We start from the raw sequence: 17,650 nt of genomic DNA, 5'->3' as shown, positions 1-17,650 counted from the left end.
TCCAGAAAAAGAAAGGCAAGTAGAACAAGCCGGTATATACATGGAATAATACTAGGTTGGATTAAAGTTACTTGTATTTAATATAAAATGAAGTTCGTCTCAAAGTTTCATTTCATGCCTAATTCTTTTCTTTTCTGTATCAATCATTTATGTAATAATCGATTTAAAGGTTATGTAACAGTCTTTGCTGAGGATATTACTTTGAGTTTTCTTCTTTGGACAGAGATTTGATAGAGAGTAGCATTAGAGTAGACTTTTTAACATATTGTTGGGCTATGATGGCCTTCAATTGAGAGGCAAAACCAAGTATGTGCTTTGATCTTTGTAACCAGAGTACCTAGCATTAAATGTTAAAACCAAATCCAATCTAAATGTTAGGAAAGGTATTGATATAAAGAATATTCAGATCACCATGGATTTAAGCTGAGATAAAAATATATCAAAGTGACACTAACTCTACAAGTATTGTTGTTCTAATTTGATATCATATGCTTTAAATGCTCATTCCATTCAGTTAAATTCTATACTTAAAATACTGTCTTTCAGTCTAAGTCCAATTATAGTTTAATGTTGGCATGGAGCATATTTAAATATTTTTAAGCTTGTTCAAATTCTTCAAACAGGAACAGTAAGAATTATTTCAGGAATAAATGTATATGAGCACTCTTATCCCTTGTTTCCATTACTTAATTTGTCATCACTCAGGTATTTTTTCATTGATGAAGTAGAGATATTATTCTGCATAAAAAGTGAAAACTACTCATTACCTCGTGAGTGGAGAACTATTTATAACTTGCAAAACCAATGAAAAATTTAATATTTAAAACCCTGTTAATATCCATAAAGATGTTTTTGGCATATTTTTTCAAATCGTACAATATGTTACGGCCATATATACTTTGCCTTGAGATGGTCTTTATCTTTCTGTTCACAGATGAAGGTGAGTGGTGGCTGCTGGCTGGGATGTGCAGCCCTCTGCGTGGCCGTCACAGTCACCACAACAGTCCTGCACATGAATCGCCTGCAGACCCTTCGGGAATGTGTCTACACACAGCGGCTTCGGACGTGTGTTTGTTACTCTCACCCACATATTCGGCACCCTGGACCACCATTGCCACCTCCTCCAACTTCCACAGCTTACACAGAAGATGGTGGGTTGATTGATTACCCGCTTCCATAATTTTGCCTCATTTTAATCGCATTTTGCGAACTCAGCAATAAAGTATTATGATGTGAGGTAGCTTTGCAGTGGCGTTTTTACCACAAAAAAAGTCATTGCAATCTGTTTATTTAAATCACTAAAAGTATTTGCTCATGCTTGAGAAATATTTGCTCAGTCAAAAATATTTTGCATTGTCCTGTTGAGTTTATTCTTGAGTTTCTTTTAAAGTTCAATGCAATAATAAATTGTATAAAGCCACTTGTATAGTAGGTAGTTTCTTCCCAAGAGTAGAAAAAATAGTGGTTTGTAATGATTCACAAAATTGGAGAAAAAAATGTTTTTTCTGGGCAAAAATGCAATAATCAGATAAGAGATGAACATAGAAAATGGGAATTTGATCACTGGGGCATGACATTGTAGTATTATCAGGAGGGTTAATGAGGAATCTTGTGTGAGACATTACCTGAGTTTCTTAATCAAAAGCTAGGTGTTTATATGCTTTTTTCCTAACTTCTGGACTGGATGACTTTTTACCTGCACATATACTACCTTGATCAAAAAGTTCCCGGAATAACCACCGTGTGGCGCTCCCATCGTTCCGATTTGAGTTCTGTTTTTTTTGTTAAATTTGTACATCTGTTGTTGATATTCCCTTTAAATCTTAGTGTCATAACTTGACATTTGCAAAAGTTACGTAGCCAAGAGTACATCTATCTCTGTGTGTGTTGGCGATTTTTTACAATTGCAGAAATGGATTTAAATTTGCAACAACGAACTTGTATTAAATTTTGCGTAAAAAACGGATTTAGTGGCGCACGGACGTTGGAAATGTTGGAAAAGTGTTTCGGCAACGATTCTCTAAAAAAAACGGTCGTTTACCAGTGGCACGAGCGGTTCAGAAGTGGTCGTGAGTCAATCGAAGATGATGAACGCAGTGGCAGACCATCGACATCGAAAGTCGGTGAAAAAATTGATAAAGTAAAAGAAATGTTGGTCAATAACCGCAAATTAACCATCAGAGAAATAGCGGAGGACTTGAACATTGCCTATGGATCCGCCCAAGACATTGTGGTTAATGATTTGGGTTTCCGTCGTGTAGCATGCCAAAAGACCTCAATTTCATGCAAAAAAGAGACCGTGTTGACGTCGCAAAAGACATGATTTGCGAGGCTGAATCCGATCCCACATTCATCAAAAGGATCATTACTGGAGACGAGACGTGGGTTTATGAGTACGACACGCAATCCAGACATCAGGCAAGTGAATGGCGTTCACCAAATGAGCCGAGACCAAAAAAACCACGTCGTTTTCAGTCAAAAAAGAAGGCAATGCTGACGGTTTTCATGGATTACAACGGTGTAGTGCATCATGAATTTTTGCCAGAAGGCCAGACAGTAAACAAAGAGTATTATTTGGGCGTTATGAGACGTTTGCGTGAAGCAATTCGCCGAAAGAGACCAGAAATGTGGGCAGAAAACTCGTGGATTTTGCACCATGATAACGCACCGTCGCACAGTGCTATCATTATTCGTAATTTTTTGACGAAAAATGCAACAAATACCATCCAACAGCCACCGAATTCACCTGATTTGGCTCCCTGTGACTTCTTTCTGTTCAATCGAGTTAAAAAACCATTACGGGGAACGCGTTTTAGCAGCCGAGAGGAAGTAATGGAAAAATCGCAGGAAGCACTGATGGACATACCGAAAACCGACCGTAACTTTTGCAAATGTCAAGTTATGACACTAAGATTTAAAGGGAATATCAACAACAGATGTACCAATTTAACAAAAAAAACAGAACTCAAATCGGAACGATGGGAGCGCCACACGGTGGTTATTCCGGGAACTTTTTGATCAAGGTAGTATAAGTGACTTTTTAATTAAGGATATTTTCCTGACTGTTTTCCAATGGATTCATTTACTCATTCTAATCATTGATTTTCATTTTCTTCATCTAGCTAATGAACATCGCTTTGTCTTTGGGGACACTTCAGACTGCGAAGTTGTGCACGGTGCCCTGTACTGGTGCCTCAGAGCCCTGTTTGGCCTCTCTGTTGCGGCACTTCTGCTTTGCATTTTTGCAGCCATGCTGGTGTACCAACTCTTGCAGTAAGTGCTTAGCTTATACATGTTTAAGTGGAGTCTAATCGGGTATATTTGCAAACCTAATCCATTCGCATACGAATAGCTAAACAAAGGACGCTGTTCTATGTAACCAACTACATTACATCATGTTTTTTGTATGTTAATCTATCACCATATTCAGAAAACAGCCCTTAGTATTTTGATTATATACAACATTTTTATTTTTCTCAATAGGATGAAAATAATGAATATTTTGCTTTGCAATTACCTCCTATTTTGTTATTTTTACTAATTTTACAAAAAAGAAAGCACAGGGTGCGATCAAGTTTCAACAAATAAGTTTCTTTTTCTGATTTTTCAGTTGCATTTATCTCCCTCTCTTTTAGCTTCAAACAAATTTTCCTTTGGGAGGGATTACCCTAAACGTTTAAGTAGTTCTGCAGGAATGTTGTCTACCCCCATAGCCGTATAGGCTTTAAGTTCCCTCAATGGCCTTTCTATCTTGTCATTGAGCATGCCTGGACCTAAGCTATCCTCATCTGGGCCATATTCTATTTCTATGTTTAACCTTGCTGGACTAATGCTTCCACCTTAAAGTTCTTCTATATCTCTTGGATTATTTCCAGTTCAACTAGGATTTTACTGATTATCTTTGATTGTTTGTAACAATTTTCCCTTCTTACTTCCTGACAGAGTTTGAACTTTCCTGTATAGCACACCAATTTCACCCTTCCTCTAAAACATTTCCATATTCTTGCACTCTGTCTTACATCATGCTTCTGTTTTTTACTCTATTTTTTGCCTACCTCATTTTATTATTTAACTCTTTATGGTTCTTTCTACCAAACTCCATATTTACATTTTTCCATTGTCTTCTCTTAATCTATCTAATCTATAATAACTTTGTTTCTCTCCACCACAGTTATGAATGTATGTATATATTTATACGATGTTTTTCTTTTGGCAAGTGCTGCTCTCTATGATGACATCTATAGTGGCAAGTGCTACTCTTTGATTAATAAAGATTATTATCATTACCTAAAACATCCATATTTCCTCTTCCTATATCTTGCTTCATATTCTCTAATTTTCCTGTCCTCAGCAAACATTATCCTGGTATTTCAAGTTCCTATTCTAACTGATTTGGTCTTCTCTGAGTCCTCTGTGCTGCTGCTGTCAGTTTTTCTTTGAAAGACTTTGGTGAGACGATGGCCATGGAAGCCTTGCTTCTCCCTCTGTCAGGCATGACAGTCAGCTGATGAGGCTTAGTCGTGTAAATGCTAGGATCATTTTCACTATACTATCCATCATCAAAGCCATGGGTTAAAAAATTGAGGTGGTTTCCCATTTCCTTCCTCGGTAACATTTTTAATGTGACACCATGACTCAATGGCTGCCCTACTGGAGTCAGGCACCTTTGTAGCTACCTCCCTGAGGAACAGATGCTGCGCGGACTACCTTTCCCCTGACTCTTAACCTTGATCTTTCTGGCAAGAGCCAGGAGCAATTACAATTACTCCTACAAGCACAGCTCTAGGGGTCATCAGAATGCACCAGCCCTTCCACCATCTGATTTCTTAGTCCATGGGGAGAGCATTTTGAAATACATTTACAAATATTATACTTCTGTGAATAATTTAATATGAGAGACTTTCAATTGTTTATTATCAAGCATCATAAGTTAACTTGATGAAAGTTATGATTTAAAAATATTAAGTATTATTTCAAACATTATTTACTATTATTAATATATATATGCTAATAATTTTCCTCAGCACTTATATTTATTCACTGATAATTGGGTTATTATTAATGCAGTCATGAGAGGAAGAAAACTTACTGGGAGCAGTTGGAGTTGAGGTGCAGGCACCTTTATCCCTCAGTGAGAGATGGCCCTGCTGGAAGGGGAGCACCAGCAGTTGGTGGGGAGGATCCTGTACCAACAGTGACAGCAGCACCAGATCCAGTGCCTCCTCCTTTGCCGCCATCACCCCCAACTTTAAGGGAAGCATCTCCAGTCACTCCAGCACTCCCTGTAATACCTCCATCGCCACCGGTGAATTCCCATTGTGGTTGCCACAATGAAGAATGCCGGGAGTGTGCAGAAGAGAGGAATTGCTGCCCTCAGCCCCGTCCCTCTCCACGGCCCCATCCCGTTTCCCATGGAAGCCACTCACGAAGAACAGGGCAGGATGCCAGACCATGGCATGCCTGGGAGTCAATGGATGACAGGTTGGTAGCAGTAGCAGATTTGACTGTGGTACTTTCACAGCATCAGAATATTTACATAAGTTGACCAAATATTATTATAATCTATCCCTGCTCTAGTCAGAAAAAATGCTTTAATGGTTGTTTCCATGATGACATAAATTTAAATCCAGTGAGAGTTCATTTGTTCCATGCTAGGTGTCTGATATTTTGTAGTATCACCATCCATCATATGAGTTTCCGTGGCTTGAAACATCCAAAGGCCTTTCAATTGTCTTGTATTGACAGAACACTTTCATGGATATATTACGATTAAGGCATTCCTAAATGGTACTAATGAAGGAAAAGAAATCAGCAAATGTTGCATATATTGCACAGCATCATTAATCATAAAACTTCCGTGGAACTACTTAATGGTTTAGAAAAACATAGGATAGAATTTTGGGCTAATTTTTAGCATTTATGAGGGAGGAATTTGGCTGGAAGACTTCTTCCGTGAGATCAGTGTTAGTTCCCATTCCAAATAAGGAAAATGCAGCCATTTTTTCAGACTACAAAACAATAAGTTTGATTTTGCATGCAGCATAAGTGGCACTTAGGATCATCAGTAAGAGGATGGAGAGGAGGGAAATTATTGCATAGGGGATGTTGAGTTTTGGCTCAGAAAGGTGGGAGGCACACATGATGCCATAGCAGTAATGAGGTCTCTAATAGAGAGGTGCATTAAATAGAGTCAGGATGTATTTGTTTGTTTTGTAGATTTGCCAAAAGGTGTTCGAGTGAATTGTATTGAACTAATGAATGTATTGCAGAAAATAGGAGTAGATTGGAGGGATAGGTGACTCATCTGCAATAGATACATGTCTCAAACTGCTGAGATGCAAGCGGTGTATAGAAATTCAGGATGAGTAAGACTAGAAAGAGAGGTAAGGAAGGTTTGCCATTGCAACCAGTGCCTTTCATCATACAAGGGGGGATTGTAAACTTTTAATATTCACTTCAATTACTGTAGAGAGAAATTAATTTTTATTTGTTATTCTTAAGACTTCTCTACTTAGTCATCATCCAGAGTTACATATTTCCCACAGTGTGTCTTGATTTTTTGAAGGCCGTCAGAACTTAGCAGATTGCATTGAAAACCATCATTCCACCTCTTGAATAGCATAATATATGTTGTCAAATCTCTGACTCTAAAATGCTTTTTTGAGTTCTGGAAATAATAAAAAGTTGCTTTGGGCGAGATTGGGTGAATAGGGCGTCTATGGCAATATATCAAAACCATATTGCTTTAATTGCCGGTCACGATTGCAGGTGGTAAAATTTTTGCTTCAAAAGGAGTCAGTAGTCATGGAATCCAGAGTGATAACACTTTTCAAATGTGCAGTTCTTTGTGAGTGACTTTCCACTCACTGCTGTTACTAAGATTATTCTCATTCATAATCAATTCAAGATGGTTGCTCTTTGGTCTAATAGGATAGAGTCCACCACTTTCTTCATGGTGGCAGCATCGTCTGTGAGTGATGGTCTTCTTTCTCTCGAATAATATATGAGGGACGTATGGCCTGTTTGAAAATTCCTTGTCATGCCCCACAACTACGCCGTATAATTTCCATAAATAGCAATTATTTCATCATAAATTTGCCGAGCTGTAACCTTTCATGGAAGCAACTTAATCACATTGTGAGCCTCTATCTTCTCCACACTGTAAGTTACTTCAACTTATAACTTCCTGAAATAAAACAAATCAACATTAATAGCTGAAATTTACAATGTCAGGTGTGTGAGGATCTGTTCATATGCAGAATAAATTGAATACATATCAAAGTTCATGCAATGCATTATTTAACTGCATAACCACTCTTGCTCTTTGGTTACCAATTGATTGAACTCTAATTATATCATTTGATGGAAAACTACTTAGTTTAATTGGCTACATATTTGGTCCTATGGAAGAATCTTTTTCTGTGATAATTGTAATTTAATATTGAGTTGTCATTATTTTTATGAAAAATTTTGTATCAACAGTTTAATAAGTGTTATTAGAGATATTTTATATTAATCACTGCTCTTAATTTATATTGGGTTATCTTATTCAATATTTTTCACTTGGAATGTTAATTTGCCATTAAAATTCTCTTGTGCAAATGCCAAAATTTATTTTTGAGCACATAATTCCAATATGCCTAATGTCTATTTTTAGGTGAAAAAGAACTCCTTGCTTTGCATGCAATAGTAAAGAGATATAGGCAAATAGGTAAATTTAGAACGACAGTGGCTCTTCTTCATGAGAAAAAAGATTGATTTGTTGAAGTTGAGATAGTATGCACTCATATTAATGATAATGACTACAACAGTGAAATTTTAAATGCAACTATTGCAAAAAAGAAATTCCCTAGGATGGTTAATATTGCTCTCAATTGTGATCACTTAGTGGTGATAGGGAATGATATAGAATCACATGGGTTGGAAAACTTTTCAAGAATATTTTACATTTTGACAAGGTCAACATATGTAAATTAAATATAAATATATATCTATTATTTTGGAATTGCTAGTAGGGTCTTCAAAGTGATGAAAACAATAAACCATTAGACATTTGGATCTTTTTTGCTTGAACTGGATTGTACATTTAGAATTTAACAATACTGCCTTAAATCATTGTTTCTGTGTATAATTTTATGCATATATAAACCACTGTTATCATACAAAGGGACAGTTTGATGGGTGAGAGTAGAGCTCACCTAATACTAAGGCCAACAATGTATGCAATTCACATTTCAAGGTAGGGGGTCAGTTCTCAGAGTCTTTCCCTGTACCACCTATAGTTTCTCAGGAAGATATGGCCCCCATAAAAACACTCAACTTGAGTGAAGCTGAGAATGCCCAGAGAGGTATACCTGGGATTCTAATTAATAGTCTAACACTCTACCTACTGGACTACCATGTGCCATATATAGGCATAAGGCAATTATTTTCTACAAAACCTTTGATTTTGTTTTACCTGTAGAACTTATCTATCGACATTGTCATAAATTATCTTTGATCAGTTAGAAATCATTCAATAATACTTGTCGCTTTTCAAAATAACACCAAATTATATTGACCTTTTTCTTTTTGCATCATGTTCTTCAAGGTATTGGTCTTCAAGGGTAGGAAATCTTTATTCACCTAACCCTGAAGATGCAGTTGGGCAAAGAGACTCTGAAGGGGTTACTAATGAGAGGGGAGTGCACTCACAACGATGGAATTGGAGGTTACCGTGGAATAGAAGTATGCCTGGAGGGACTGAGGAGCCAGACATAAGGTTTGCAACTCATAGATTTGTCTAGTTTTGTTTAATAAAAAAATGAAATGATTAATTGATACATGCAGTAAATTGACTGTTGCTATCAGATGTGAAGGATGAGAAGCTGTTGCATCACTCCAGTTTGCTTCATTGGAAAGGCTTGCTGTCACCCGTCTTGTGGCAGATGTTGTGATGTAGCCATAATTTTCATACAAGAAAATATAATACCATAGTGGTGAGGAGGATTGTAAAGAAATTATTGCCGGCAGAAGTTAGGAAATAATAGTCAATAATCATTGTTTACATACATATTTTAAATCAATGTATCCAAAATAATACATAATATTGCTCATTGGCAAAATTTTGAATTTTCATAAATATGCTGGCAACTCTACATTTTAAGCTGATGTTTTTGGGTGACATCACTCAAAAAGAAAAGTCATGTTTGTTTTGCATTTAATCTTCAATTTTTCTTGGGCAATACCTTTCTACTCTTCCACAGTTACAAATACTGATCTAGATTATCTAGACACACTTGACATTGTGTCTAGCTTTTTTATTTCAAATTCAGAGTCAGCCATCCTTTCAATGCCTAAAAAATATAGATTAACTGAAGAATTTGCACACTCTTTGGCTTTTTCCTCACCATACCAGAAAGAGGAATATTCCTTGATCTAATTTGTAGAAACCACTCTCAAACTCATTTACTTAATATCATTTTCATTAGAAGGAGTTCTTCTTTTAAACTACAGCATAAAAAATATGTATTCAGTAATTTAAATTATTGTTATCATACACATGATTTGATTTTGCTTCTTTGCTTAAATATTTATAAATTATTCCCTGGAGTGAATAACTTTGAATTTGCACATTATTTCTTGATGCCATCCTTAGAGTTGATATTAATTTTATATTGCCTAATGTATGCATTGCTTTTAAACAATTTCACTGATTTTTAACTTCACTAACTTATTTAAATTTTGTCACCCCAGTCAAAATCAAATCCTGTATACTCCTGCTACCATGCCCTTCACCAACCTCCCTTCATCACCCTCTCCCATTTCATCCACTTCGTGACGAATTTTAGCATGCAATAACAGCACGTTCCAATTCCTCTCTCAGCTCTTCTTTTTCCCTAAACTGTTGATTATCTTCACTCCCAAATTTCTTATTTCCCCCTTACCCTCTGCCCTATCTTTCTCAGATAATTTTTTAAGGAGATATTGATGAATTGTGAAATCGGAGAACCTTTGAATATGGCATTGTCATGCTGGAACTATATTTGGAAATTATTATCCATTTGGAAAAGCACAAAATGTGTATCATTCAGCAATATGTATGGAATTGAAACCTGAAAAGCTTTTGTGTATATTTTGAGATCATTGCATCTCCTACTTTCCTTTGATGATAATTAAACTACACAATAAATGGTATAATGAATGCATAAAGAAGGAAGTATGATGAGTGCAAGTATTTATTCACAATACAGTTTTACAAGCATTGTTCACATGGCAAGGTTTTTGACTTTTGATTTTTATTGAGACAAACTGAAAAAATGTCAGTTTGTATTCATATGATTTATAAATAAAAGCCTCTTGATACTGAAGATTATACTGCATGGCAAATGTATTTGTTCAATTTTTTAATTAATTAGTTTTTTAAATCTTCAGTAACCGGCTCTTAAGTTCGTGCTCTTTAAAAATTTAATAGAGTTGAGTAGTGATGTTGTCACTTTGACTGTTCTGACTTTCAAACAATTTGAATTTCTACTACTTTCACTTGCAGTGAATCAGCAGGACCAGAAAGTGAACGTCCATCACACCAATTTAGTCCAGATAGTCAGTATGGCTTTGGTGGAGGAAATGAACCATGTCATGGCATGAAAAATTCACAGACAGCTAATGAGCTTAGGCCTCCATCACCACCAAGTTCCTCAACAAGAGCATCTGCTTCACCAATTGGACACCCGCATTGCCCCAGAGCCAGAGGTGCCAACCGACCAGCCCTGGTGCCGTCTCTGTCAGCTGATGCAGTGGCCCTTGGTGTTTCTGCACTAGATGATTTGCATATTTCCAACATGCCACCATACACATATTTATGGGGACCACCACCTCCATACCCTCAACCAACCTCTCGCTTGGGTAAGCCATTGAACATTAACTGTGGTATTTCATCAAATTTGAATTCCTTAAGGTATTCAATTAATGGGAAGACAAAAATATCAATTTTTGTAACCCCTAAGTGTCAATGTTGCTGTGAGCAACACTGACAAAGTTTCTGAGAAATGCCACTATTGCTCTTAGGCAACTCTTTTCTTGATGGCTATAAATGAAAATAACAATTCAATAATTATTGTTTTCTTGCTTTATTCTCTTTTTTTACCTCATCATATAAGAATTATTACCTTGAAGCAAGTTACTACAAATATAAATGTTTTTACGGACAATTTTGATAAATTATCAAATTTCTCTTTAAAATAGCCAGGCAATTTCCACATGAAATTATGCAATTATGTTTTGTACACAAAGGTTAAATTCTGTAGACTTATATATAAGCAGCATTTGAAGCTGAGAAGATCCTGAGAGAGGTATTGTAAAAGCGTCAGAACTTATTGTTAAGAATTATAGGACAGTGGACTGTATTAAATTTTATTAGGTAATGTGTTAATCCTTCTGATATATTTTTGTTTATTGGCTCTCCGTAAATGTGGTCTATTGCAAAATATTGAAAATAGCATTTGTTCAAATGAAAATGCTTTTAAAGTAAACCTTTAAAAAGATAGAGTCACAAGGGACATTGTGATATTTCCTTGACGAGTAGTGTTCCCATCTTAGATAGATGAAGGCACTGAACATTAATATTTTTGTGAAAAACAAGAGAATAAATAGCTTCCTGTTACTACCTGTAAATGAATCATTTTTATATAGAAACTTACAGTTCCAGGAATAAAAGTTATATTAAAAAAAAAGTTATTTTGGAGTGCGAGTGTGATTGAATACTAGTCAACTCCAAGCCTAAATTGGACTTCCTGAAAAGGATTCCATCTGGAATTTTCTTTCTACCTTTACCAGATTTAAGTGCCACATATTCATGTCAGGAAGAAATTCTATGCAAAATGCTCTCTGTCCAGCTATCACAGGTTTTTTGGAAATTATTATCTATACCCAATTATTATAATTATCACAGATTTAGAGGGCTTCACTTGAGGGTGAAGCAATCATTTATATGTGCATTGAGATTTTGGAATTTCCATATTTGGCAGTTCATTGGCTATTTTCTCTGACTAATTACAGATTTTTTCAAATTAATCAGAAAGTTTTATGGCTCATGGGCTTCATCAAAAACCTTCTAAACCCAGTTAATTTTACATAATTATTGGAATAAACTGTTCAATATGATTGTAGGAACCATAGAAGTATGTAGCTGTTACAGTAAAATCCAATACCTCTTTGTTGTTTGCTACACTTTTTCCTACCTTTTTATTCAGTATGATTACCACTACTTGTAGGCTCTCATCCCCTCTGCTGCAAATCACTCTATAACTATTGCTCCAGTAATCCACACTATCCATTCATCTCACCTTGCAGAATCCTAAAATATCTATAGTTCCTATTTCCATCTTTCAATTTTTATTCTATAATTTCCTTCTCCTCAACAGCATCCTAACATTCAAAGTCCCTATTCTAACTAGTTCAGTCCTCTTCTATGCTGCTATTGATTCCCTCTGTAAGGGTTTTGTCAGATGATGACCATGGAAACCTTCCTCTCCTGCTGCTGGGGAGAGGACTTAGTCCAGTGGGCTTAATCCTGTAGTTATCAGGGCTCATACTCTATATCCTCATTGCTGAGTGGGAAATTAATTGAGGCAGTTTCTCATTGCCTTCTTCAATGGTGTTTGAGTGACACCATCATTCAAATTTCACTCCATTGAGGTCAGATTCCTTGGCAGTCACCTCACTGAGGAACAGGCACTGCACCCAGCATTGCCTTTCATCTGGCTCTTACCCTTTGACCTATCTTGCACCAGTGACCCATCAAAAGTGGTAATCATTGCTCCTGCCAGCACAATCCTAGGGGTCATCAGAATGCAGAAGCCCTTCCACTACATCAAGGTTTTGGTTCAGGCTCCGACGCCAAATTAAATTTCTTTTTTCAAAACAATGATCACATTCCTTAATAAAATACTCCAAAAAAGTCAATCCTGACTAGAAGTATAGTAGTAAGGAAGAACAAGAGTTAGGCTTTGGTTATGTTAATTGAAGGGATGATATTAATTTTCCATGTTCAGAATGATTATCAAAAGATTAGTGGAAGTAGGGAAAAGCTAGGGTAAAGGGACAGCCTGATTTAAAGTAGAGTCTAGCAAAAATAAATTAGTCTGGAAGCATTCCTTTCTAATTGCATTCCATTTTATACACATGCACATGCATATATGAGGGTGGTTCCAGAAATACCCAACCCAACAAAGAAAACGCAAAAATTTTCGAAAAAATGTATTTATTTTTCAACATAATCTCCTTTCAGCTCTATACACTTTTCCCAGCAATGTTCAATAAGTTGATACCCTTTTTATTATAAGAACTGTTTTGCTCCTCAAAATAGCTATCAACTGCTGACATCACTCCTTCAGTTGGTAAATCTTTGACCACTGAGTCATTTTTTCAAGTTTGCGAATAGAAACTAATCCGAGGGGGCTAAATCTGGCAAATAAGGTGCATGAGGTAGCAATTCAAGCTTTGGTTTATGAATTTTGGCCATTGCAATAATGGATTTGTGAGCTGCTGCATTTTCTTGATGAAACAATACCTCCTTCTTAGGCAAATGCGGCCACTTTTGCTTGATTTCTTCCCTAAAACGGTGCAATAAGTTTCCATAATACTTGCCGGAGATAGTTTTTCCTTTTTCAAGATAGTCAATGAAAATTATACCACGTGCATCCCAAAAAGCTGATGCCATGATCTTGCCTGCAGATGAAAACATGTTCGCCTTCTTTGGAGGCGGTTCTCCCTTTTGAATCCATTGCTTTAATTGTTTTTTGGTCGCAGGTGTGAAGTAATGGACCCATGTTTCATCCATGGTCATGATATGACAAAAATATTCTGCTTTGTTGCTGTGAAACTTTGCTAAACACTCAATTGAACCATCTTCACGACACTGGTTTTGCTCGAGTGTGGGCAAACGTGGCACCCATCTTGCACACAGCTTTCTGATGCCCAAATTTTCAGTTAATATGCAATGTACCGCGCTTTTTGAAATGCATACTAAGTCTTCTAGCTCGCACACTTTCAGTCGATGATCATCCAGCCTCAATTAGGGGATTTTCTTCACCGTTTCCAGAGTTGTCACCGCATTTGGTTGACCAATGCGATGCTTGTCTTGACAACTTGGCCTCGTTTTAGCTCTGCTATCCAATATTTTACTGTTGTAAACAAATGAGCAGACTCATCCAGAGTAGAATCCAATTCAGCTTAAATATTGGTTGGGCTGAAGCCTTTCAAATAAAAGTATTGTATCACATAGTGATGACCAATTTTCTCCATTTTCACTAATTTGCTGAAAACGTTCACTATTGATGGCTGCCGAACAAATACTAAACAAAGTGGCATCTATAAACTTGAAATATATGCTTTGTAGATTGTGTAATTTCCAATACAGTGATATTTTTAAATGACTACAGCCATCTTTAAGTCAGGCTGGCTACTTATTGGACCACCCTCTTACAGATACGCAGCATCTATACACCTTCAAGATAACTATGAAACCCTGGGTGTGTGATATTAATACAAATTCATGATAACTACCAAGTTCTGGGTGCATATTATACACAAGGTGTGCGTTATCGATGGGAAAATATGGTAATTGCGTATGTCGGAATAAATTGCAAATTGTATGTAAGCAAACTTTGTTTTATAATGACTTCAGGTTCATAATGCATCATGAAAATCATTTACAGTTCCTCACAAGGGGTTCTCAAATACTCCTTTGATAATGTGTATTGTGCTACAAACTTTTAAAATCTTACTTAGACATTTTAATCGCTTAAACAAGTACACTGGGAGGAGTGCAGTACAGTACTCTGAATGCTTCAAGCAATTCAAAGAGGAAAGAATGTTGATTGGTAAAAATCCCAGACCTGTATACTGGCCTATCATATCAGCATGCAATGGTCATGCCAAGAAAATTCATGCTTTGATTGTTAGAAATCATTGAAGACATTAAATGGGAGTGGGCATAAGAAAGGAAACTTTCATCAAATTTCCACTGAAAAGATGCCTAGCATCATATTGTTTTTGTGCCATATTATTTGATTATTCTCTTTGTCATGATCTGGTGGACACCTTGTGAACAATTTTACTCCAGCAGGTAAAGCTTGGAGTTTTCTGCTGGGTGAATTCAATTGCTACAGGATGCTCCACTAGCAATTCGTTTGTTATGTTAAATGTTTGGTCTTGTTTTGAATTTGTGCTTTGATCTCAAATCTTAACAGATGCCTTAACCTTGGATGCATGTGAATAACCTTATACCATATAGCCTATTTTCATTGCCACTTCCCATTCCTTTAAGCAGAACTTCGTGGCCTGAGAAGCAACAGTGAGGCTGGACGGCGCCATAGTCACCACAGGCATCCACACAAGCACCTCCACAGACACCACCATCACCATCACAGGGAAAAACCACCGATGGAAGAGGATGAGAGGTGGCAGGGTGAGGGGACATGCTTACGGGAGGGTATAACAGAGGAGGGAGAGGAAGTACAGCAGGCACCACTAGACACCAGGATGTCACTCAGGGGACGCCGTGAAGTGAGGGACGTGGCAGGGGGTGAATGGGAGGCCAAAAGGACACAGCGTCATGGAAACGTTGAATCCGAACTCTATTTTGCTGATGTGTCATCTTGCAATGGTGGCCGTGAAGAACGCCAGCAGTACAATTCAGGTGATGAGGATGATGGACGGGGGACCTCGGAAGATGGGGAGACAGGTAGGGCCACGACCACAGGGGAAGGATCAACAGATGATGGTGATTTGTCATCATCAGGTTACTATGGTGGTGGTGGGGGAGTGGCGTCATCACCACTGGTTCCATCTCCAAGTGAGGCATTTCTCCGAGGAGGTCCTATGCCAATCTCAGACTCAGAGTGCCATCGGACTGGCATGAGGGACGATTCCTTCCGTTTCGGGCACCCTTCCGGTCACATTGCACCTGATGCTCGCTATGAGACACCCCGACGTGGCCCTCTCCGAAGGCAGTGTGCTTATGTTAGGGAGGAGCCTGATGGGGATGGCATGGAGGAAGATGACATTCCAGGTGGTAGACACTCAGGGCCCATGTGCCCACACCGGCGTCAGTGTGGATGGCCCCAGTCTCACAGTATAGGGCGCACGGTACCTGAAAACTGTGGTATAGGTACAGGGGAAGGGACGGTCATGGAAAGGTCTGCTTTCAGGCCATTCCCACGATCATTCTCAGAAGAGGATGCAGTAGCCCTGAGGATGGCATCTGTTGATGTCTGACCAATGATTGTATGTGTTATATTTTGGTCAATTGTATTGTGTTACAGCACCATATTAAGTGGATGTTTGAGACATGCATTTATGAAAAGATTCTCAGCTAGACTTGGATATTTCTTGTGGCTGGACTGATGTTTTAGTCAAATGGTATGATAGTGGAGTGAGGATGCTAGAAGGATGACTTTATTTTCATTAACTGCAAAGCCAAGGTCAAAGACTTTATTGAGTCAATATAGTGAAAGTTTTTTGAGAAGTCACTTTGTCGCAAAACTTCCTCAATAGTCATCTCCTAGATTAGGTAAGGAGTCCAAACTTGAGTGAGCTGTGATCTTAACTGTCACACTGTTATATTTCCTGAAAAAGCACTTTACATACACTGAATTTTTTCATGTTCTGCATTGACATGTGACTGCTATTAACCATTTTCTAGTTCTATACAATTTTATAAAGAGTATGTGCTAAAAGTCTGAAAGTCCCAGTTTGTAAATATTTATGTAAATAATTTATCATGTGGGTGGGCTACATGCACTGTAATAGTGCTAATGGTTAATGAATCATGTGCAAGCTCTCTCTCTCTTTTCCTGAACCAGTGTATATTCATTCTCAGGGTCTTTATACATTCTGCTCATTCAATGATGAATGTCTTTTTTCTAAGAATGTTGGAGAACGTTATACAAAGTAACAATTGTGATTGCATCACCTGCAAACCTCTGGTCAGAATCTGATCACATGAGTGATACTGCATACTGGATGCAATGTCAAATGTAAAATTTATTGAACAGTCCAATTAAAACATGAGCATTACTGTTTGAAGCATACACCTTTAGTATACACCAAGATTTGATTAAGTAGAACACCTGTGGTTTGGTCAGTATTGCTGCAGTCATGATAAATTAATTTGGCATACATTAATTCTATGAATTGATTTGCAGCACTCCCATTCCCTAAAAATAAAAGTGGTAGATGAATACTAGTAGGAGAATGTGCACTTCTGAGGAGGAGATCCAGATTAAGCTATAGTTATGTGTTTGGCACATCACCTTCATGAAAGTAATGAATGTTATATGGATAGATTTTAACTTAAAACTTACTTTTTATGGTAAGAAGAATATCAGGGTTGCTACAAGTCTGGAAAATATGGAAAGTTGGGAGAAATTAAGTCTTAGAGCTGGGAAATTGAGAAAGCATCTATGTTTTGAGATTTTTTTTGGAATGAAGTTTTCAAAAATACATGGTGCAAATCTCCAATAATATGGTTTAGTTGAATATTTTCATAATTGGAAATCATAAATGTATGGCTATACAGCTAGAGGTCTTGTAAGTTTAGCACTTTAGTGCTAAATTTTCACTCTGATAAGTGCCTACTTTAAACATTGCATTTAAGGCAGGAAAACTG

General features: G+C 37.2%; 1 protein-coding gene across 1 annotated transcript; it reads left to right on the top strand.

Moving 5' to 3' along the window:
• The first annotated feature begins 934 nt into the window (after window positions 1–934).
• LOC139693404 (uncharacterized) lies at window positions 935–17,435 on the top strand. The gene is made up of 6 exons (XM_071591534.1): window positions 935–1,151; window positions 3,123–3,273; window positions 5,068–5,481; window positions 8,591–8,761; window positions 10,529–10,884; window positions 15,311–17,435. Exons 1-6 carry the CDS (start codon window positions 935–937, stop codon window positions 16,255–16,257), a joined length of 2,256 nt encoding a protein of 751 aa, XP_071447635.1. The 3' UTR covers window positions 16,258–17,435.
• The last annotated feature ends 215 nt before the right edge of the window (window positions 17,436–17,650 follow it).

The sequence above is a fragment of the Hetaerina americana genome, unplaced genomic scaffold (assembly GCF_022747635.1).
Source record: "Hetaerina americana unplaced genomic scaffold, ioHetAmer1.1.p SCAF_486, whole genome shotgun sequence".
Lineage (NCBI taxonomy): Eukaryota > Metazoa > Arthropoda > Insecta > Odonata > Calopterygidae > Hetaerina > Hetaerina americana.
The sequence above is the reverse complement of the archived record's forward strand: the minus strand, read 5'-3'. Positions and strand labels throughout refer to the sequence as shown.

What these genes read in the sequence shown, in the direction of transcription:
- LOC139693404 (XM_071591534.1), top strand. Translation starts at nt 935, where the DNA reads ATGAAGGTGAGTGGTGGCTGCTGGCTGGGATGTGCAGCCCTCTGCGTG. An exon ending in CACAGCTTACACAGAAGATG is followed by an intron (nt 1,152 to 3,122) that starts GTGGGTTGATTG and finishes TTCTTCATCTAG; the next exon opens with CTAATGAACATCGCTTTGTC. An exon ending in TGGGAGTCAATGGATGACAG is followed by an intron (nt 5,482 to 8,590) that starts GTTGGTAGCAGT and finishes ATGTTCTTCAAG; the next exon opens with GTATTGGTCTTCAAGGGTAG.